At 39.1% G+C, this 25,038-nt stretch overlaps 1 protein-coding gene across 6 annotated transcripts in view; it reads left to right on the plus strand.

The window, feature by feature from the left end:
- cnksr2a (connector enhancer of kinase suppressor of Ras 2a) overlaps positions 1–25,038 on the plus strand; it is a 496,755-nt gene that overhangs the window by 462,535 nt on the left and 9,182 nt on the right. For 5 of the 6 annotated variants that reach the window (XM_072584887.1, XM_072584891.1, XM_072584888.1 and 2 more), the window contains one exon: positions 17,291–17,484. The exons of the other annotated variant lie outside the window; for it this stretch is intronic. In XM_072584887.1, coding sequence (XP_072440988.1) covers positions 17,291–17,484 — 194 coding nt within the window. The remainder of the gene's footprint in view (positions 1–17,290; positions 17,485–25,038) is intronic. 6 annotated transcript variants of the gene reach the window in all.

Genomic DNA, 25,038 nt, shown 5'->3' on the forward strand with positions numbered 1-25,038 from the left:
TCCTTTAATTTGATGAAAGACTCAAAGGCTCCCTTCCAGTGCAGACCTCCTGTCAGTGTGCTTGTACCTCGTGTCGGTATGGGACCTGCAGATGGTCTCCTAACCCTGATTATAAACAACTTCAATTATGTACTGTCCATTAAAGCAGGAATCATCTTTGTAAGAACTTCCACTTCCACTGTTCTGAAATTACTGTCTTCCTCCGCTTTATATCCTTCAGTTTGTCACCAGCCCACTTCCCCAGCAATTCCTGTGATTGCCAGTGAATACAAGTTCACTTGAGTTCATTATTCATCTTTCCTTGACCTTTCAAGGTAATTATTTCTTTTTAGAAGGCCCACAATCTAATGATTGCCTTCTCACTGTGAATTTATTTTGGCTTTCAAACTTTATTTAATCTCTCCTTTATTGATAAACTAGCATAAGAGCATCATTAAAACCAGGTTATAGTCCAACAAGTTTAATTGGAAGCTCACTAGCAACGCTCCGAAAGCTAGTGTGCTTCCAATTAAACCTGTTGGACTATAACCTGGTGTTGTGTGAGTTTTAACTTTGTACACCCCAGTTCAACACCGGCATCTCCGAATCATCATTAAAATCATCCTTGAAGAATTTGAAAAGAATGTTTGGCTGAACAAGAATGCAATTTGTTGAAACTACCTCAGACATGTTCAAAAAAGCACCAGTTCCTTGGTTTTATTTCAAAGTTATAAACTTAACCTTTAATAATTTAAGTAAATCAGATTTTTGTTAAAAACCTGTCAGCTTAAATTCAGCATTGTTGGTTGAATTGATTAGATTAGATTAGATTAGATTAGATTAGATTAGATTACTTACAGTGTGGAAACAGGCCCTTCGGCCCAACAAGTCCACACCGCCCCGCCGAAGCGTAACCCACCCATACCTCTACATCTACATTTACCCCTTGCCTAACACTATGGGCAATTTAGCATGGCCAATTCACCTGACCTGCACATCTTTTTGGACTGTGGGAGGAAACCGGAGCACCCGGAGGAAACCCACGCAGACACGGGGAGAACGTGCAAACTCCACACAGTCAGTCGCCTGAGGCGGGAATTGAACCCGGGTCTCAGGCGCTGTGAGGCAGCAGTGCTAACCACTGAGAGTACATTTGAGAGTACAACGTGTCTCTGCTTGAAAGCATATTAGCCAGCAGTAACCAGTGTAATGTTTACTAATTGATTATGCGCTGTATTTTAATCTGATCATGTCTCTAAATATTTTTGTGTTATTTCTTGGCAACTATTCTGTCACATTTGCAATTTTGCACAATGTTTCCTTTTTATGTATGGGAGTTTATTGGTAACCTAACATGGCACAAATCAGGAGCCAATTGCCTTACAGATTATAAACTAGCTAATATTTAGATAGCAGTGGATGTATAAACTGATGCTTCTATGCTTGTTTGCATGTCCTTCAGATTCAGGATTCTTGGATAATAAAACAGAAAGCACTAGACAAACTGACTAGATCTGGCCTATCTGAGGAAAGCAAAACAGTTAATGTTTCAAATCCAATGTCACTTCTTCCAAACTGAACAAAGTTGGAAAAATTAAGTTTTTTACACTGTTGATAAAGGGCTGGAGGAGCAAGTGGAACAGATGTGAGATTGCCTAGAGAGTGACTAGTGGCTACAGTTATAGTAATTTGACATGTTCCAGTGCTGAATCTGTCAATCAGATATTAGCTAGTGAAGGAGCAAGGCAACCACATAGTAACCTGCTGATTTCTGAGTATAACTGTGCAAGTGCTCTTGCCAGAGATGGTCTGATTCACACTTAAATAATGGGGAGACTATCAGTGACTGCTGTCAGTCTCACTATTATTTCAATCACAAAATTCAGGCCATTCTCTTCAGCCTAGCATGTTACCATTTTCTTGATCTTCTTCTTGGTTTGCAGTTCACTCTCTATTGCCAATTGTGTGGTACGTGCCTTGAGTTAAATTCTTGATTTAAAAAAAAACTAAAAAAATTCTGCCAGTACTTATTCTTGTTCATGCAAATCATGATAAATAGCTTTCACAGCTTTATTCTTATTTATAATTTTGTCCAACTGAAGAGCCAGTTGAATTGTTATACAATACAATACCGTCAGAAAGATGATTCTGCGAGCAGGCTAGCATTCTAAAGATTCACAACTCAATTTTTCATCTAGTCATTCACAGAATATGGGTGTCACTAATAATAATTTCATATGTCCAATTGCTATGCAAAATGCCACTAAAATAACTTCATAACACATTTACATAGATTTTCATGTTTTTTAAGCTGTTCTTCACAGTATCAAATGTTTATGAGATATCTCTTTTAGTTAAAGGTCCATAATATTGCCATTACCTTCTGATTTGAATACTTCTGCAGAATTAAGTGAACAATCTATAATTATGCTGGTGAAATTTAGCAGTTATAGAGTTTTGTGCCATTTCATGAGGTCTGTAACAACACGGATACCAATTTTAAGCCAATTAAATTCACTCCAGATGATGCCAAGAAGTGACTGAGCACACTGATAAATGCAAAGGCTATGGGCCCTGATAATGTCCTGGCAGTAGTGCTGAAGACTTGTGCTTCAGAACTAGTCATGCACCTGATAAGGGCTGTTCCAGCACAGCTAAGATATTGGCACACACCCAAGAACAGTGACATTTTCTCAGGCATGCTCTATTCACAAAAATCGCAAGTACAAATCAACCAGTTATCAAACCATCAATCTATACAGAAGCATCACTAAAGTGATGGAAGGTGTTATTGACAGTGCTGTCAAATAGAACTCAACAGTTTGGGTTCTGCCAGAGACACTAAACCACAGAACTCATTTTAGTTATGGACAGAGAAGCTGAATTCCAAAGGAGCAAATCTGTCTGTCCTTGACCTCAAGCAGTGTTTGACTGAGAGTAGAATAAAGGGGCCCAAGGAAAATTGCAGTCAGTTGGAATCAAATGGAAAGCTGTACACTGTTTCACGTCATATCTAGCTATCACAAAAGGAGATTGTGATTGCTGGAGAATGGTCACCTCAAGAAATTGATATAGGTGTTCCTCAAAGTAGTGTCATTGGCCTAGACATCATCAGATACTTCATTAACAACTTTCTTTCTAAGGAAGGTCAAAAGTGGAAATGTTTGTTAACAACTGCAGAGTGCTTATTCACATTTGTCACTTCTATGATACAGAAGCAGTTCATATTCAAATGCAGCAAGACCTGGACATTATTTAAGCTTGAGGTGCTAAGTGGCAAGTAACATTCACACCACACAACTGCATGGCAATGACCATCACCAACAAGAAAGGATCTAACCATGTTCCATTCGGTGTTATTTCCACTGCTGAATTCCCAACCATCAACATCCTAGTGAGTGCCATTGATCAGAAACTGAATTGGACCAGTCACACAAATATTGTGGCTACAAGTGCAGATCAAAGGCTGGGAACTCCTTGATGAATAATTCACTGCCTGATTCTCTATAGCTAGCCTACCATTTACAAGGCACAGGTTAGATTGGAATATTTCCCACGTACCTGGATGAGTGCAGCTCTAACAACATTCTGGAAACTCAGTACCATCCAGGACAAAGCAGCCTAGCTGACTGGCACCCCATCTATTATCTTAAATATTCACTCCCTCCACCATCACTGTACTTTGGCAGCAGTTTGTTCCATCCACAGAATGTATTGTAGCTACTCACCAGGCTTTTTCCAAACATGTGATGTCTGCCAACTGGAAGAACAAGAACTACAGGAGCATCACACCACCACCTGCAGGTTCCCATCCTAATCAAACACCATTTTGATTTGGAAATATATCACTGTACCTTTCCCAGGTAGATAACCTGAAACTCTGTTCTTAACATCACTGTGAGTGAAGAGTTGAAGTGGCTTAAGGAGACAGCAGGAAACCCCTTTCTCAATGGTAGCCAGGAATGGTGAATAACTCCTGGCCTTGCCTGGCATGCCTTCACTCCATGAGTGAATAAGAAAGTATCCAAATCAATGCTACAATCCCTGGTCATTTTGATTACTAAATAGGCCATATGCACAATGGGAAGTTTCTGGCACCAGTCATCTAATATAAACTGAACTGCTGCATTAATTGAGCCTCGCCACTTGTTGGACTTTTTGTGATTACTGCTCGCAACGTGATTTGCTTTGCATTTTATTAAAAGCGCTCATCTCTATATTTTCAGCAGCAGGAATTGAAATGTAAAGGGAAGGTAAATAAATGTTTATCCTTGCAGTGTCAAATTTCAGACGTTAATGGTTGTATTCAGTTTAGGAAATAACCACCAGAGTGGAATTGACCTAAACACAGATAAGGACAGACACTGATCTGAGCAAGTGTAGAAGTGGAGGTGGTGTGACTAAACTTAGCACCTCAGGGCCCCAGAGAGGAACAAACCAGCCCAAATTCCTGCTTACAATCCAGTGACAGCTGCTGCAAGATACACTTCTGTGTGCACATCAGATTAAACATAAACTCTCCATTGCGAAGTGACTTGTTAATGAGACGTAAATACAAGACAGTCACTAAATCCAAGAGAAAAAATTAATGAGTTACTTCACACCCTAGGGATTTGTTAGAATATGGAACGTGTTACCGTAAATCACAGAATTTATGTGTAATTGAGGTAAATAGCATTGCAGCAACTAATTGAAAGCTACATAAGTGTGTAAGAAAGAAATGGAAAGATTTGCAGATTGGGTTAAATTAAATAGGAAGACGGTTATGTGGATCATAAAAACTGGCGTAGTGTAGTTGGACCGAATAGTTTGCTTCTGTGCCATAAATTCTATGGAACAGCTATTGAGCCTGAAGAGAAGCCACTTCAGCTAGGCACTCCCAAGAGGTAAATTTCTGTCAATCTGCTTTATTAACTGGTTTTGATGAGTAAAAGTATTGATTTATTTTACTTGCAGGGAAAAAATGTAAAATGTCTTTCCACTGCACCGTAATTATTGAAGATAGATAGAAGTTGGAAAGCTGCAATTGGTTTCCTACTGGATTAACTCCAGAACTGCAACAAAGATTTAATAGCGCAGCAATATTACTGTTTCCTACCAGAATGACAGCACCTCCAATTGGTGAAGTGTTTGGTGTAATTGATTCAACCTCACTGGGACTAACTGAGACTGTGCAGACAGATTGAATATCCTATCCAGCACACAGATGAAATCTTACCCCATCAGTTTGGACTGGGTTTCAACCCAGACTCTTGATATGAAAAAAATGCTCTGTCTGAAGTGTTGCAGCAATTGGTGGTGCCTGTACTGGTATATTTTCTGATATATATAATGTAGCCGATTGTGAAGTGTAGAAATATTAAGTTTTGTTCATCCCAAATTATAAACATAAAGTATTTCCAACTCTGTGTCATAACCTTCAATCCAATCACACAAGCTCCACATGTCCTTCTTTATTTAATCCACTTAATATATCCTTCTATTTCTCTCTCACTTCTCCAAAATGCCGCTCCTTTATTTACTTCAATTACTTGATGAGGTGGCAAAATACACATTCTACCCAACTTCTGGGTAAAGATCTTTCATCTGAATCCCCCTGTTAGATTTATTGGGACTCTCTTATAACCCCTTGTTTTAATGTCATCCACAAGTATGTATATCTACCTTCCCCAACTCTTTATCTTAGAGATAGTTATTAGACCACACCTCAGTCATTTTTCTTGAAATATCATCCCCGGTTTGTTCAATCTTTCCGATTAGATATCATCTCTCAGTTTTGGTATCGTTCTACTAAATCATTTTCTTCTCAGAGGCTTCATGACTTTGATTTGTTTCTTAACATAGAAACTGGAAATATTCACCATATCCAAGTGTGTTCTAACCAAGATTCTTTACAAGTTGAATATAACTTCTCTGCTTCTCAATTCAGTTCCTCTGGAAATGAAGCCCCACTGCTTTGTTTGCTTTCTTTGCATCTTTTTAAACAATCAGCTTCTTTGAATTATTTATATATCGATGCCATCAGACTTCTCTGATCCTTTTCCAAGTTAATTGCTTAGTTCTCAAAGAGTATCTTAACCCCTTTCTTCCTTGGATCAAAATGTACTTCCTCATAATTATCTATATTGAAGTTCCTTTCCCATACATATCGATTCTGCAAGTTTATTCAAGTCCTACAGTGTTGTATCACCCCCATCTCTCCATTAATTACACTAAAGTCCACAAATTTTGAAATCATACTTCCAATTTTTAAGTCTAAATTGTTTATGTTAGTGGACAACAGTGGACAACAATATCAATGATTATGGAACACTATTTCCCTTCATCTGCCAATCTGACGTAATACTTCTAACACTCAATTTGTTTTTTTTTATTTGTGGATAACTGATCCGTTCTGCTAGCTTCCCTGACTCTACATGTTCTAGCCTTAGTCATGGGTCATATTTGACCATTCTTGGGTCATTATTTGACCCTTCGTGGAAAACAAAATATAATACTGCCTGTATTATAACTTTCCAAGCATCTTTTAAAATATATTTTGTGATCTCTTCTTCAAATGTTATGTCTGCTATATTGAACTTACTTGGAAATATCAGGCAAAAGTAATTAATCTATATTATAGCCTTTTTGCCACCATTACCTGTGAGTTTATAATGTGTACACCTTAGTAGCTATATCTTTATCTTGATTTACTTTTATTATTTATGTGTCAATGGAATACTTCACCATTTATTTTTTAAATTATTTGAGAATTCAACTTTTAGTTTACCATCTACCTTCTGAATTGTTGTTCTTTCCTAACCATTTATTCGCTTTTGTCATCTTCTGCTTTGTTGTTTCTTGGTTTAATGCATGGCATTTTTATTCATTTCAATTTTGCATTTATTTCTTTATTCATTTATGTTTAGTATAATCACTAGTTCTGTCTTTTGTTCCAATGAAATGTATTTCTCCAGGACTGTCTTGAACACCATTTGGTAATGTTTCCCATCTCTGTTCTATTTCTGTTAATAAGCTTTCTCAATTGATTTTCTTTCATTCAATTCTCATTCCTTCAAAACCAACTTTTTTTTATATTATTGCTTTAAGCTTTGTCTTTCTTCTCTGGTTTTCAGTCAGTGTGCATAAGATAAAGCACCAAATACAAATCATCTGGCATCTCATATCTGGACAAATTCAAGATGAAATTGGTGTATTGTCTATCATGCTCCTGGACATTTCGCTGCTTCACATTGTTGTCACTGACCCTCTGACAAGATAAAATAATTTTTCCTCATTTAGTTTTGCAAAATGCTCTATCATTTCTAAGAATCTTGTTTTACTAAATACTCTATAATTTCTAAGAATCTTATTTGATATCTTCTTCTTTCCCATTCTGTTGCCATTCAGCTAATAATCTTTTCTGTATTTGCTGCCAAAGTTTACATAACCTTTACACTTACCCACATTATACTTCCTCTGCCATGCATTTGCTCATGTGCTCAATTCATTTAAATCATACTGAAGCATCTCTGCATTCTCCTCACAGTTCACCCTCTCACCCAGCTTTGTATCATCTGCAGACTTGGAGATATTACATTTAGTTCTCTTACATTGTGAATAGCTGGGATCCAAGTACTGATCACTACAGTACTCCACTAGTCACCAGCTGCCCCTCAGAAAAAGACTCATTTATTCCTATTCTTCATTTCCTGGCTGCCAGCCAATTCTCTATCTATGTCAGTGCACAACTTCCAATCCCACATGCTTTCATTTTAAATGTTAATCTCTTATATGAGACCTCACCCAAAAGCCTTCTGAAAATTAAAGTAAACCACATCCACTGGCTCCTCCTTATCAACTCTACCAGTTACATCCCTGAAATATTCCAGTAGGTAATCAAGCATTATTTCTCTTTCGTAACTCAATGCTGACTCTGCCCAATTGTGTCACTGTTTTCGAAGAGTAATGATTAGGAATAACATACAATGTTTTTGTGATCTCTCTTCCACTGTAATGATTGTGCATGCATCTCCCTTCTCACTCTGACTTCCGGTAAACAGCTCCTTTTGCCCAAAGTTATATGCAAATTAGTTATTCTTTGAGTAAAAGCATAGTAAAGCATTTACTCTACATCTTTTATTTTCTGGTTTTATTTTCTACAGTCGCACTGTCACACAGTTTTATGTTTCATAATTTATGTTGAAGAACAAGCTTCAGTGTCTTTCCATCGATTAAGTATTTCCACACATTGTTTCTCCTGGCAAGATGTATTGCTGCAGGTTTGTCTAGATAAAATTTTCTAATCAAGTACGAATTCTACCAACTCACTTGACACCCACAAGCTTTTATAAGTTATACTTGTTGCTTGCTAATATCCCCCCTCTTCCATTACCAGAGAATTTTGTAAACAATTTTACATTGAATCACCTTAAAAAGCAATTCAGGTGTGAATGAAAAGGGCACCCTAAGAACTTATTGGCATTGATCATTTTCCTCCCAAGTTCATTTTGTGCAAGTCCAAGTTATTCATAGACACATCAATGTCTACAGCACAGGAAAAGGCCCTTTGGCCCATCAAGTCTGTGCCAGTCAAAAAACAAGTATTCTTATCCCATTTTACACTTGGAAGCTTTGGGATCGCAAGTAAACATCTGAACACTTCTTAAATGTTATAAGGATTTCTGCCTGTACTGTTGTTGCAAGCAGTGAGTTCCTCATTCCCACCGGCCCCTGGGTGAAAATGCCTTCCTCACATCCCTCCTATAACATCTGCCCCTTACTTTAAATCTATGTCCCCTGGTCATTGATCCCTCCACCCAGGGAATAAAGTTCTGCTCCATCTAGGGCTTCATAATTTTGTCATCTCAATCACATCCCACTTCAGTCTCCTCTGCCCCAAGGGAAATAACCCTAGTCTATCCAATCTCTCTTCCTAACTAAAACTCTCCAGTCCAGGCAACATCCTGGTTAATCTCTGCATCCTCCCTCAATTCCCAAAGTTTACCACTTTCAACCTTTCTCAAGTCTGAGCAATATCCTCTACTTTGACACTTTGTTTCATTACTATCAGCCACTTTCTGTCTGTGCTGCTGCATTTTTCTGATGAAAGGTATGCTGATTTTTTTCTGTTAAAGCTCTTATAGACAATTTATTAAAACCCTTCTTGAAGTTCATGTTCACTACATTCCTTTTATCTGTCCAGCCAGAATTGTTCAAATGAAAGAAAAATACCGGAGAAGCTGGAAATCTGAGATATATATTTAAATAACCTGGAGAAACTCAGCAGGTGCAGCAGCATCTGTGAAGAGAGAAGCAGAGTTAAAGTTTTGAGTCCAGTGGCTCTTTTTGGAACAGTATTTGTTGCTTGTTTTCAAATCTGTACTACATTTGTTTGATAACTTGATTTTAATAATTTGACTGTTTAATAACAGAAATCTATCCTAACTGGCCTTCCTTAATCCACACATATCTTTGCTATCTCTAGAAATTTTCAAAACCATGTCGTGCATATCACTGGTGTTGCACACATTTCTTATATTACAGCAGCAATTTATTTCTCTGCTGTGAACTTTGCCTTGAACCTATGACACAGTCCTGTGTGCTGACTTTGCTCTCATGAGTGATCATGTCTAAATTCTCGATTCATCTGTTGCAATGGTTTTAAGCTCTAGCTCCTTATAGCCTTTCCTATTTCTCTGCAGAGTTCTGTAACCACCAACATGCAAATAACATGGAGTTTGTCCTCACCTTCCAGCAGAAGCCTTTGCAGTTGCAATCTTTAACCTTTTAAAGGAATTTTACATTACAGCTTTCACAGATAGCAATAGGCAAGAAACGTAATTCCAGAGCAGTATTGTGGGATACTGAAGGGAAATGCAAGCTGTATTTTGTTTTGCAGCAAAAAAATATGTTCTGCTGTAACTCAGTTAAGTGTGTTCTGTTGGCTTGTTGTCCAGTCATCTGGACTGCTGATGGAAAGTGTCCACCCTATGCCAGAGACTCCTCCAGGTCTGTTCTGAAACAATCCACTGTCAGATTAAAAGCATCTTGCTTTGGCATTCATTCTCATTCTCATTCCCCAACTTCTGTGGAGGAGACTAACCTCCCCATAACATCCCATCACTCTTGTATTGCAAAACTAAATACTTCCACGTGTGAGTGGAATCCATGATACAATATGTTAGTGCTGTAACATCCTGTGCCATTGTGATGCTTTTGTGATAGAGCACAGCTTATTCTTTAAAAGCTGCATTGACCTCACATAAGGTGATGGAATTGCAGAAACAATAAGCCTGGCAATAGGATAAGATTAACTATTGTGCAATAGTAGCTGTCATGAACACAGGAATTCAGTGTTTTTAACAGCACGTGGAATAATGAAGTTACAAAATCAGAAATTGCTGGATAAACTCAGCAGGTCAGGCAGCACCTGTGGAGAGAAAGCAAAGTTAATGCTTTGGAGCCAGTGATCCTTCTTCAGTTCTGACTTGCTGCCAGACCTGCTGAGTTTTTCCAGCAATTTCTGTTTTTTGTTTCTGACTTCCATAATCTGCAGTTCTTTAGCTTTTTGGAGTAATGAAGTCCATGGAAGTTAGACAGCAGGGTGGGTTAGAACATAGATTTTTCCCTTCGAGAATATGGATTCAATTCTAGCCTAGACAAATGGACTGCATGTTTGTTTATGCTCAGTGTAAGGGAATCACTGGGCAGTCAGCTCAATCCCAATCCAGGTAAGTGCAAGCTTAAAGCACATACAAGTATGCTCCAAAAACTTCCTTACAGAAATAGTTAGGGCATTTGGGCTGAAAGTTTATGTGGACAGATTTATGGCCACTTTTGTTGTGCACTTAGAGACAGGGAGGGAATTTACTCAGGGAGGAAGAGGGTGTGCAAGCACCCTGCTGGCTTTCCTCCCTCTGTCAAAATTAATTCGAAGGTGGAAAGGCCCGTGGTTCATCTTCCCATCCCAGCAGCCATTGCTGTCTGTCCGTGACTAATTAACCAGAACTTAAGGGCCTGATTTCAGTGCCACTGGTATAACCAACTAGAGATAGGCCTGTGTTATATAGTGAGTATGAGAAATAAACCTGTGTTAGTTTCTCACCTCCTGGAAGTGGATGCAGGGGAAGGTGAGGGCAGTGCAGCAGTGTTCTCTTCTGCGAAGGCGCACGGTGCCTGATTGGAAACCTAACATCAGGAAGAATGGTGGCCTCCTTAGAGCTGCTCCCCTGGTGTTGCTCCTGAGCCCATTCCCCTACAAATCCCACCCTACAAACCCCTCTGTCCATGACTTAGCTCAGCCCTCAGTCACTTCTCAATCCTCAGCCTTGAGTGCGTGTTGTTCTCATTGCAGTTACCACCTCCCTGCTGAAGCTAGTGAACTGAAGGCTTCCTGGCCTCTGTGTGGTCCTATTGGGCAGGATTTCCAAACTTGATTCCAGGGAATACCTTATGCTGGTGGCATCCCCAGAAGAGACAATGCAAGTCTCTCACCAGCTCTCTAACTGGCTGGCAAGACCACTGATGTCTCCATGAAATTACCCCTGTGTATACTATAATACATCCACAAGTTCAGTTTAACTGTTCAGAAATTATGTAGTTTTACCTAATGCTTCATTTGTGCTGTTTTATCATTTGTCTGTAAAGTCCTACTATGTACAAATAAATCCCAATAATTGCAGATTTCACAGCAATGTGCTACTCACCCTTATTAAGGGTACTTGATAAACTTGATGGTCTTGCAGTTTCAGACTTATTCAATGAAATTGCATAGTACTACCATACTACGGTGGCACAGTGGTTAGTACTGCTGCCTCACAGCACCAGAGACCCGGGTTCAATTCCTGCCTCAGGCGACTAACTGTGTGGAGTTTGCACGTCGTCTGCGTGGGTTTCCTCTGGGTGCTCCTGTTTCCTCCCACAGTCCAAAGATGTGCAAGTCAGATGAATTGGCCATGCTAAATTGCCTGTAGTGTTAGGTAAGGGGTAAATGTATGGGTATGGGTGGGTTGCACTTCGGCGGGGCAGTGTGGACTTGTTGGGCCGAAGGGCCTGTTTCTACACTGTAAGTAATCTAATCTAATCATTCCATCTCCCTCACCAATCACATCTATAATTAACCTCTGTGGTGAAAGGTAGATAATATATTTTAACACGGAGGTATTAAAATAGAGGCAGATGGATGTGGGTCAGTTCTATGAAGGTACCTTTTTTTAAACAAGTCAGAAAATCATTTAAAATCGCAACCTGTTCTGAGAAGGCGTGTGACATCAATCAAGTGCATGACAGACCTCTGTACTCTTAATGGATAAAGTTTTTATACTGGGAACTAAAATTTAACTAGATTATTCAATGGTATAAAAGGTTCGTAAAATCAGCAGTGCTTAGTTCTATATTGAAGCAGAAATGCCAGATTGAAAAAAAAATAATACAATACTCCAATGTGTTATAAGGGAAACTAATAAACTATATGGGTTTATTTTGCATATGTGCAATGCATGCTTAATGTACCCTTACAAGACAGTTTAGAACTACGCATACAGACTTTGAGAACAAATCAGTACACAACAAAGTTACAGCATCTACTAGCCATGCAATCAGCTGTGGTACCATTATGCACAGGGTAATAAGGTTGCCTGTGAAAGACCAAGGGTGGCTATGATGTAGTTACCTTAATACCATGAATGGAATGGAATGTGATGAAAGGACAGAGTTTAATTGGCCACCAAAGACCTTTCTCAGTGGTACTGCCTGTACAGACATGTCCCTGTTTAATATTTCAGGCGCCAGTATGTGATTACAAGTTCATCTTGTAATCTGAAAAATGTATCTTTCCTGAAAGTTATTACTTGTAAGATGACAACATTCTGCTATATATACATTCAACAGAATTTTAGAGTCATGGTACATGTTCAAGTCAGTAGCATTTTTGTAAGACATGGATTTTTCATGATGTGGAGATGCCGGTGTTGGACTGGGGTGGACAAGGTTAAAAATCACATGACACCAGGTTATAGTCCAACAGGTTTATTTGAAATCACAAGCTGTTGCAGCCCTGCTCCTTTGTCAAGTGAAGGATTTTTCAGATTCAAATTGGTCAAGTCATATTTAGGGGCACATGGCATTCATAAATATCTCGAGGCAGGTTTGAATAGAGTTGTTTACATTTAACCAACAATATAAAAAAAAATTAAGGCCCTGGACAAATGATAGCATTTTTAATTATAAAGTGACAGAATCTGGGTATTGTGGCCATCAGTGAGTATAAATGTCATGATCAGGAACTTCACACCTTGGGTTTGTTGTGGCATTTTGTTGTGTGGATTAAAGCAATCCAGTGTCTCACTTACAGTCTCTTGAGGATTAAATGGAGTTTGCTGAGAGTAAGCAATTGCATAGTACAGTGGAGTCACCTCATAAAAAGGAGTGCTTTATTTCACTAGGCACTATCTATATATTACCCATTTCAGTCTAACTTGTCTCTCACAGGTAACAATCCTGGAGAGACTAAAGTCAGGAAATATAAATCCATCGTGATTTATTCAACTAAGCAATCAATTTGACAGCTTACAAACTCCACCTTAAATGATTCAATTATGCTTTTATCCTGGAACTATTTTGGGGAGAAATAATCTTCACTTTCCAATATTTTTAAATCAGCGCCTGTCTGAAACGTACCACAAATGCTGAGTATTGTGTACATGGTTCTGACCTTAGATGTGCTGACAATCCACTTCCCTTTTTTGGCACATCACTTTTTCTGTGGTGCAGCTGTTTCTTCATGTTGACATTCACTCATAGCAGGTCGACATTGATGGTTTTCCCTAACTAATAACCATGAATGCAAAACAATCTTCTACTATTGGAACAGACCAGTCTGAAAACTTGTGTTGTGTTCTATTTTAATCTTGGCTGAGGTTTCTCTTTGAATAAAATACTAATGCCTCATAAAATGTCCACCAGAAAATGGTCTATCTTCTTTAACCAAAATTATCAAATAGTAGGATCAGTGTGGATTTTTAACTTTAAATTTCATCACTTACAAATATTCTTTTTTGTTTGTTTGAAAATATTTTAATTTGAAGTTAGATTTAATGCTCTTTTAACTTGGTTATTTCTTTTAAACAGACTATTTGCTACTCTGACCTGGGTAAAGAATCTTGTTGATCATATGCTTGTGTAGTCCCTGACTGTGCTCTGGGATAATCTTCCACTTTGAGAGCTTATGTCAGGTTGCTTGCTACAGTTGTCATGTCATCACTGTGAGATGTTTAATTCTACTCAGGTTCTGTACATGCCTGGGATGATAGATAACTGATGTGTGTGTAAGTATCCTAAATTTACAACTCATTAATACGAGATGACCTTGCAGGAGTTAGCCTTAACCAAACAAGTTGCACCTACTCTGCTATTCAACTCAGTAGCTGGATGATAAATAGGTGATAATCGTTAACATTTGCAATTTTCTATGTTTCATTTTAAAATAATTTCAATGTGGTATTCTGGATGAAGATTTAATGAAATGTCAGAAATGTTTTGTAATATGTTAACAATGTTTACAGACTTTTCCAATACGCACAATCACTTATCATGAGGGGCATCGAAAAGGTGAATAACAAAGGTCCTTTCCCTAGGGTGGGGAAGTTCAAAATGAGGGGGCATATTTTTAAGTGAAAGGAGAAGATTTAAAAGGCACATAAGGGTCAACTTTTTCACACAGAGGGTGGTTAGTGTGTGGAATGAACTGCTGGAGGAAGTGGTAGGTGCAGGCACAGTTACAACATTTAAAAGACGTTTTGACAGGCATATGAATAGGAAAGGTTTAGAGGGATATGGGCCAAATGCAAGTAAGTGGAATTAGTTTAGCTTTGGGAAGCTTGGTCACTATGGATGGGTTGGACTGAAGGGTCCGTTTCTGCGCTGTTTGACTCTATGACTTCAAACATTGAACTTTTGTCCCCAGTAAAACATTTATTTTTATCCATTTTTATTGTTTCCCCTAGTGTGAACACTTAATGTTTGGTCCCACAATTCAAGACGATTTGAAGCCATCATCTTATCTCTATACCTTTACCACTCACTCTGTACTATTTCCTGACCATTATGTCAGCTGGAACCAGACTCTTGGCAACCGTAGAGTCATACTTCTCCAGCACAAAGACTGCCTACTTACACCTCTGTAACACCATCTTTCCCTGCTCCACTATAGTCCATCTTTTACTGAAGCCTTTCACCCATCTTCAGACTCAGCCATTCCTATGACTGTTGTTCGAATGCTCATCTTCCACTCTCTATTCATCTCATCAAACACTCTGCTGCCTGAGTTTTATTCCATGCTAAATGTGGCTCACCCAGTAATTCAGCTGACCTACACTGAATCCTGATGAAGAGCTTATGCTCGAAACAGCGACTCTCCTGCCCCTCGGGTGCTGCCTGACCGACTGTGTTTTTCTAGCACACTGAATCCTGGTTCCGTATGCCTCTAACTTGAAATTATTATCCTTGTGTTTAAATGCATTAATGCCTATCTCTAAAAGTTGTCTGAGAATGTCTTAGAACTCTCCTGTCTTCTAACTTTAGTGTCTTCTTCATACTTCCAGCCCTCCCTTTTATCATTTACAGCTGTGCTTTAAACCAACTAGGCCCATGTTCTTGAATTCACTTTCTATACCTCTCTGAAACTTCCTCTTCATCTTTACTGCCCTCCTTAAAATCACCTCTTTCACAACTTTGCTGTTTTTCTTTAAGGGGAGAGTGTATTTTAAAGTAGTTTTGCTGCTACTGCTTCTACTGACATAGCACAGAAAAGACAAATTTTCCTGATTTGCTTGTGGTGACCCAACCTGCTGAAGATCTAACATGCTAGCTGAAGGGTCAGAAATAATTACTTTTGTGACATGTACAACTTGTTTGACTTGTCATCAGCTGCTTGATATGCTGAAAGAGGGCTGGTATCTTCTCAAGTCTGATCTCATTTCTGCAGTATAATTAAAAAGTTGAGGTTCAAATCCTGATTGAAGGTAATTGAGTACTTAAAGATTCTGTAACCTTTGTATGTTGCTGCTGTTACCTTGTACTGGTGTTTTTTTTAATTCCCTACTTCATGTTACACTGGTGTTAAACACAATCCTTTTGTTTATCTCTCCCCATTCCTATTGCTTGTACCATCATTGACTGTCTCCTTTAATCGGACACTTATGCTTTGTATGCTGTGATTTTGTTTTTCAAATTGCTTTATCACTTTAAAATATCTCTTTGGGTCCTCTGAGTTAAGAAGTGCCATTTATGTTAACCTGCTGTATAACCTGTTCCTTAGCTAAATAAACTTTTGGCCTTAGAGAAGGCGATGTACCGAGTTTGCTCAGTTACCATTTACTTTTAAGATTATCTCCTCAAACCCTTTCAATCTGTGGTCACCCTTGCAGTACTCTAAGTATTCGGTTTTACTGGCATAACTTCATATTGGCCAATGAAATAATTTGTTTGGAGGTTCTGAATGGCCCGATCAATATGGTCATTTGCACTTTAGTCCACGTTCTTGTCTCAGGGGGTCACAATGAAAGTATGGTCAAGAATTAATCTCAGGTGCATATGGCACCAAGGAAGACATCAGCTCACAGTCAGCAAATGTAAAATGTAAAAGACAAAAATAGAAATTGCTCAGAGAGATCAGAGTTAATGTTTTGGGTCCGGTGACCTTTCTTCAGAACTATCTCAGGCAGTAATTTCCAGCAATTTCTGTTTTTGCTTCTGATTTCCAGCATTCACAGTTCTTTTGGTTTTTATTTTGTAAAATTTAACAGATAACAAATTCCTTGATTTGATCAAACTATAGACATATAACTCAGGAGTAGGCAGTCTTTATGATAAGAACTGGGTTCTTTTTAAGCAAAGGACACTAAAAGTGTACCGTAAGTTGCTTAGACAGTTTGTCAAGATTTTGTTAGTGATAACCGAGAGTGGCCTTTGACTGTGAATCACTTGAAAAAGTCTTTGACTAAGATAGTTGTTGCCTCAATCTTATTGCAGAGTTTCCTGTTGAAATTCTAAATCAAGTTATTAATCCTGTAATTATATTGAAACAGTCATTCCTTCGTCAAACCATGTGCTCCAGATGGAACAAAGTTAATATAAATTAAGTCAACTCTTAAATAGGTTTTCCATGCTAGAAGATGATTTGTCAAGAGATACCTGTTCTATTCAGTAAGCTAACTCACATTCAGTCTCTCATTTCTTTTAAACTAGAATTATATCAGGCACTTTATGAAGTGAAAATGCTGCTCTGAGTCAATCACTTACCCCAGACTTATTGAATTTAATTCTTTACCAGAACCCACACCAGAGAAAACAGGGGACTCTTTGCAGGATTTGTACAAGGCATTGGAGAACGCCAGTGTGTCTCCACTAGGAGAGCATCGAATTTCCACCAAACAGGAATTCAAGAAGTCCTTTGTAAAGAGATGCGACAATCCAGTTATCAATGAAAAATTGCACAAGCTTAGAATTCTAAAGAGCACAATTAAGGTAGGATATTCCCTTTTTTTAAAAAAATAAATAATTATTGTTAAGTTAGTTAGAATTAACTGGTGAAACTTCACTGTGTTTTTCCATCCTACCCTTTCTTTGTAAGGGTCTGGAATGTGTCATCACAACCCTACTTGATACCCAGCATTGCTTTTGAATTTAATTCAAAAATTATATCCCTTTAATTCAGTACCTGTTCCACACAGCACTGAGACCACATTGTGTAGACAAGCAGTGTACACACAAGTTTCTATCCACAAATAATATTCTTTATGATATTGTCCACAAAGTGTTAGGTCTCCAAGTTCTCCTTTGTCACATTTGATCCAGTCAACCATGGCATCCTACTCTGTCTCGTCTCTGTGATTCACCTCTGTGAAGCTGTCCATTTGTGGCTCTGTAACTACCTGTACTACCAAGTCCAACAAGCCCAGCGGATAGCATCTCTTCCTGTGCCTGCAAAGTCATTTCTGCTGTTCCTCAACATTCTCCTATTCTTCACTGAGATGACTTGAGTGCCAGCCTCAATTTCATGACTATCATTGTGCTGCCTTAACATGGAGAATGAGTCTGAGTTTTTCAAAACTCAGCGAAATGGCAATGTTCCACATTTCAACAAGAAGATTCTTTGACCAGGCGCAATCCCGTTACAAGCCTGAACTATGACATGTTTTGGGATATTTCCTATTGAAATAAACATTAAAAATGTAATTCCATATTGCTTTGCTTTAATCTGTATTAGTATTAAATCTTTAAAGGTAGACAATCCCCAGTGGATCAGCAGCTTTATGCAGTATATAGCTCAAAGCTATACTGGTTTTGATTACTGCATTCAACTATGACCTTGGACCTAAGCACCGTGAAAGATGCTTCAATTACTCCAGGTTAGAACAGATAAGTAACTCATAGCTGGGCTAAACTCAGCAACAAGTTACAGCTGTCTATCTCTTTGAGGGTAACATGATCTCCTCATGTTTGGTATGTTAAGGTTCAAAGAAAAGGATATAATTTGGATAACATTAGGAACTCGAAGAGCTTTGGTCAAAGAGGTCACCTAAATCAGTTTTAAGAATTTGTTGAAGGTGGGACAGATAAAATAAAGCAATGCATTTTAGCAGAGGAGGCAGAGTACAGGCAGGATGCCAATATGTTTTGCCCACTCTCGTGAAAATGTCATCAGATTTAGACTAGCGGCTGAGTTGTAGAGTTGTAGGCAGCTCTAGAATAGAATAGAGTGAGTTCTTGCAAAGGTCTATGAGCAATTGTAAGGATTTTTAAGTCAGTGTATTAGACAACATCAAGACACTGGGAATCAGGAAGGATAGAACATTATACAGAATAAGCATTGAGTTGTGGAGTTCTGAATAGTTAAGAATGCTGGATTGATCTCTTGAGGTTTTTGGAGGATAACAACACGCACCTTTATAAAGCACCTTTAAAATCATAAAACATACCACACAGGAGAATTATTAAGCAAAATTTGGTGCGGAGCCACATACAAAATTTTGAATACAGATGAGCAGGAACTTTATCGAGCAGGTATATTTTAAGCAATGTCAAGAGAAACATGGAAAAGGTTTTAGGGAAGGAGTTCTAAGCTTATAATCTGGGCAGCTAAATGCATGGTCGGCAGTTGTTGAGAATTTAATGTTGGGGATACAAGAAAGTCCCCAAAACTAAAGAAGCATTGAAATCTCAGAACTTTGTAGGATTGGGAGATGTTACAAAGCCATGGAGGAATTTGAGATTGAGGAAGGGAATTGTAAAATTGAGGAGTTGAAAGACCAAATACCCCACTTAAGTCAGCAAGCACAAAATTGATGAATAAATGGGATTCAGTGCAAGTTAGAAATGATATAACAACGTTTTGTTAGAGCTAAGGTTTGTGAATGGTATAGGATTGTAGGCCTCCTGGAAGAGAGTTGAAACAGTTAAAGGGTAACATAAATGAGGGTCTCAGCTTGATAGGGGCAGAAAAGGGCAATGTTACAAAACATTGGAGAAACTGAGTGTGGAGTTAACAAAGGTATGGATAAGGGTTTTTAGCAGAGACAAGAATGACTTAGGAATTAAAACCAGTGGGACTGTGGAGATGGAAATAGTGTTCTTGATGATGGGTTGCAATGCAATGGTGAGTGAGCTTGTTTATAGTTCCAGCCTTTTATGGTTGGCATTAGAGAAGCAGTTTTGGCATAGCCTTGGATCTATGTCTGGTCCAACAAATATGTCTTCAGCCAGATTCTTGGAGAACCATAAGCCAGCAGGTCAGCTGATTTATTAACAGTGTAATGCCTGTTTACCATGGCAACAGGAGAGCTAGGCTCTGAAATTTTATAAAGTACAGGCGGCTTCAACTGTTGCGAATTCTGTAAAAACTCCCATATGTTATCAAGAATACAGATGACCAAGTGACAACCGCTTAGGTAATGGAAAACCTGGCAGTTGATATTGATGGCCCAGCAGCTCCCATGATCAGACTCCGATCACCAAATGTACAAAATTAGCACAAGCTATGTTGAAATAGAAAATGTTTATTTAATTTTGTTATGTCTAATTATATTTTGTTCATTTTTTTTCTTCCCATTCAGGTACACTATTCAATTCAGATTGCCTTACCATGTGATTATATTTGTTTGTTTTTATAGACTGAAAAATGTTGATTAGATTTTTTGATCCATCTATTTTCAAGTTGAGAAAAATGGAATAAACTTCTTGCCTTTGGCTTTATGTTTCCTTGTGAATTTAACATGTTAAAAGGGCTACATTATTTTTTTCTTACTGTGCAATTTTAGGATTTGGGTATCTTAGAATGCTAATTGTTTGTCACCAAAACAAGCATTTGTAGAATGCCGAAGCCCTTCCTATGAACAGAGATTTCTGCTTATGTTTAAATAAATTATTGCCTTCCCAGGTCAACAAGTAACCCATTTTCTGATATGTGCATCAAATCCAAGGTATAATACAAACATATAGAATGTTTGCTGCAGAATGCTCAAAATATTGTATTTCTTTTTTTAGTGCCCATATCTCTTTCTTTACAAGTGCAACAGCTTGTGTGATCCTTTAATCCATCTTTGCAATTGGACCTGAATTATTTTATTTATACTTCATTACACACATGCCTCTAAAATACGTTCATCCTCAAAGAAGTCATAAAGAACATGACTGACTTGAATCTTGAGTCACATTATGTTTATATTTGAGTTCATCAAAACTTTTGCCCCTCAGACAGAAACACCTACCAACCAACAAGACTGACCCATCAAATTGCTCATTTATTTTTCAACACGGCTGTTCACAAATCAGCAAGCACAACTCAACTAACTCATCAGCTGCTAAAGTAACTTGCTGTTCATATTTTTGCCAGACAGCCTGCCAATGAGTACAGATGTCTAAAAATAACTCTATAACATAATTAATATGAAATAGGGCAGGGACAGGTGACTGGGATGGCCATAATTCTATTAATTTTAAAATAGCTATGGAGAGGGATAAAACTGGTCCACAGGTTCAGGTTCTAAACCGGAGAAAGGCGAATTTTATGGAACAAGTCAGGAGCTTGCAGGGGTTGATTGGAGTAGTTTGTTTCCAGACAAAGGGACCTCCGACAAGTGAGATAAGTCTTTAAAAGTGAGATAGTTAGAGTTCAAGGTCTAAATGTTCCTGTGAGGGTGACGGACAAGATTGACAGGAATAGGGAACCCTTGATGACAAGAGATATCCAAGCTTTGACCAGAAGAAAGAAGGAGGTGTGGCTCAGGTACAGGCAGCTGGAATCAAGGGAATCCCTGGAGGTATATAGGGATACAGGAGTTTACTGAAGAAGGAAATCATGAGATCAAAAAGGGGCACAAATTAGCCCTTGGCTGAGAAGTTTAGGGTGAATCCAAAGAGGTACTTTAAATACATTAAAGGGAAAAAAAAAGGTAGAGAGAGAATAGGGCCCTTCAAGGACCAGAGTGGACACGTATGTGTAGAACTGCAGGAGATGGCTGAGGTTCTTGATGAATATTTCTTCTCTGTGTTGACCTTGGAGAAAGACATGAAGACTTGTGAACTTGGGAAGTTAGTGGTGATATTGTGGGGATAGTCCATATCACAGTAGAGGAGGTGTTAAACATATTAGAATGTATGAAGGTTGATAAATGTCCTGGTCCTGGACAGATAGATCCAAGTACACTGCAAGAGGCTAGAGAAGAAATTGTGGGGGCCCTTGCTAATATTTTTGCATTATCATTAGCCACAGATAAGGTCCCGGAAGACTGGAGGGTAGCAAATGTTATGCATTTGTTCAAGAAGGGCTGCAAAGAAAAACCTGGGAACTATAGACAAGTAAGCCTAACAAGCCTAAGGCAGGGACAAGGTAGGACTAATAAATTAAACTGCATTTATTTCAATGCAAAGGGCTTAACAGGGAAGGCAGATGAACTCAGGGCATGGTTAGGAACATGGGACTGGGATATCATAGCAATTACAGAAACATGGCTCAGGGACGGGCAGGAGTGGCAGCTTAATATTCCAGGATACAAATGCTACAGGAAGAATAGAAAGGAACGCAAGAGAGGAGGGGAGTGGCATTTTTGATAAGGGATAGCATTACAGCTGTGCTGAGGGGGATATTCCTGGAAATACATCCAGGGAAGTTATTTGGGTGGAACTGAGAAATAAGAAAGAGATGATAACCTTATTGGGATTGTTTTATAAACCCCCTAATAGTCAGAGGGAAATTGAGAAACAAACTTGTAAGGAGATCTCAGCTATCTCTGAGAATAATAGGGTGGTTATGGTAGGGGATATTAACTTTCCAAACATAGACTGGGACTGCCATAGTGTTAAGGGTTTAGATGGAGAGGAATTTGTTAATGTGTACAAGACAATTTTCTGATTCAGTATGTGGATGTAGCTACTAGACAAGGTGCAAATGTTGACTTACTCTTGGGAAATAAGGCAGGGCAGGTGACTGAGGTGTCAGTGGGGGAGCACTTTGCAGCCAGTGACCATAATTCTATTAGATTTAAAATAATAATGGAAAAGGATAGACCAGATGTAAAAGTTGAAGTTCTAAATTGGAGAAAGACAAATTTTGATGGAGTAGGCAAGAAGAACTTTCAAAAGCTGATTGGGGGGAGGGGCAGATGTTCGCAGGTAAAGGGACGGATGGAAAATGGGAAGCCTTCAGAAATGAGATAAGGAGAATCCAGAGAAAGTATATTCCTGTCAGGGTGAAAGGAAAAGGTGATAAGTATAGAGAATGCTAGATGACTAAAGAAATTGAAGGTTTGGTTAAGAAAAAGAAGGAAGCATATGTAAGGTATAGACAGGATAGATCGAGTGAATCCTAAGAAGAGTATAAAGGCAGTAGAAGTATACTTAAGAGGGAAATCAGGAGGGCAAAAATGGGACATGAGATAGCTTTGGCAAATAGAATTAAGGAGAATCCAAAGGGGTTTTACAAATAAATTAAGGACAAAAGGGTAACTAGGGAGAGAATAGGGCCCCTCAAAGATCAGCAAGGCAGCCTTTGTGTGGAGCCACAGAAAATGGGGGACATACTAAATGAGTATTTTGCATCAGTATTTACTGTGGAAAAGGATGTGGAAGATATAGACTGTAGGGAAATAGATGGTGACATCTTGCAAAATGTCCAGATTACAGAGGAGGAAGTGCTGGATGCCTTGAAACGGTTAAAGGTAGATAAATCCCCAGGACCTGATCAGGTGTACCCCAGAACTCTGTGGAAAGCTAGGGAAGTGATTGCTGGGCCTCTTGTTGAGATATGTGTATCATCAATAGTCACAGGGGCGGTGCTGGAAGACTGGAGGTTGGCTAACGTGGTGCCACTGTTTAAGAAGGGTGGTAAGGACAAGCCAGGGAACTATAGACCAGTGAGCCTGACGTCGGTGGTGGGCAAGTTGTTGGAGGGAATCCTGAGGGACCGGATGTACATGTATTTGGAAAGGCAAGGACTGATTAGGGATAGTCAACATGGCTTTGTGCGTAGGAAATCATGTCTCACAAACTTGATAGAGTTTCTTGAGGAAGTAGCAAAGAGAATTGATGAGGGAAGAGCAGTAGATGTGATCTATGTGGACTTCTGTAAGGCGTTCGACAAGGTTCCCCATGGGAGACTGATTAGCAAGGTTAAATCTCATGAAATACAGGGAGAACTAGCCACTTGGATACAGAACTGGCTCAAAGGTAGAAAATGCAGGGTGGTGGTGGAGGGTTGTTTTTCAGACTGGAGGCCTGTGACCAGTGGAGTTCCACAAGGATCGGTGCTGGGCCCTCTACTTTTTGTCATTTACATAAATGATTTGGATGTGAGCATAAGAGGTACAGTTAGTAAGTTTGCAGATGACATCAAAATTAGAGGTGTAGTGGACAGCAAAGAGGGTTACTTCAGATTACAACAGGATCTTGACCAAATGGGCCAATGGGCTGAGAAGTGGCAGATGGAGTTTAATTCAGATAAATGCGAGGTGCTGCATTTTGGGAAAGCAAATCTTAGCAGGACTTATACACTTAATGGTAAGGTCCTAGGGAGTGTTGCTGAACAAAGAGACCTTGGAGTGCAGGTTCATAGCTCCTTGAAAGTGGAGTCGTAGGTAGATAGGATAGTGAAGAAGGCATTTGGTATGCTTTCCTTTATTGGTCAGAGTATTGAGTACAGGAGTTGGGAGGTCACGTTGCAGCTGTACAGGACATTGGTTAGGCCACTGTTGGAATATTGTGTGCAATTCTGGTCTCCATCCTATTGGAAAGATGTTGTGAAACTTGAAAGGGTTCAGAAAAGATTTACAAGGATGTTGCCAGGGTTGGAGGATTTGAGCTATAGGGAGAGGCTGAACAGGCTGGGGCTGTTTTCCCTGGAGCGTCGGAGGCTGAGGGGTGACCTTATAGAGGTTTACAAATTGGAAAAGTCTTTTACCTGGGGTCGGGGAGTCCAGAGCTAAAGGGCATAGGTTTGGGTTAGAGGGGAAAGATATAAAAGAGACCTAAGGGGAAACTTTTTCACACAGAGGGTGGTACGTGTATGGAATGAGCTGCCAGAGGATGTGGTGGAGGCTGGTACAATTGTAACATTTAAGAGGCATTTGAATGGGTATATGAATAGGAAGGGTTTGGAGGGATATAGACCAGGTGCTGGTAAGTGGGACTAGATTGGGTTGGGATGTCTGGTCGGCATGGACAGGTTGGACTGAAGGGTCTGTTTCCATGCTGTACATCTTTATGACTCTATCTGTGGTAGGTAGGTTACTTGAGAAAATTCTGAGAGATAAGACATACATGCATTTAGAAAGACAGGGATTGATTAGTCAGCATGGCTTTGTGTATGGGAGATCATGCCTCACAAATTTGTTAGAGTTCTTTGATGAAGGACCAGGAAAGTACTTGCAGTCTGTATTGATTTCAACCAGGCCTTTAATAAGGTTCCACATAGTCTGCTGCTCTGGGAGGTTCGATTACATAGAAGTCAGGTGGAGCTGGCAAATTGGATACATGATTGGCTTGATGGTAGGAAGCAGAAGGTGATAATTGAAGGATTCTTGTCGG

This window comes from Chiloscyllium punctatum, chromosome 15 (genome assembly GCF_047496795.1).
Source record: "Chiloscyllium punctatum isolate Juve2018m chromosome 15, sChiPun1.3, whole genome shotgun sequence".
NCBI classification, from domain to species: domain Eukaryota; kingdom Metazoa; phylum Chordata; class Chondrichthyes; order Orectolobiformes; family Hemiscylliidae; genus Chiloscyllium; species Chiloscyllium punctatum.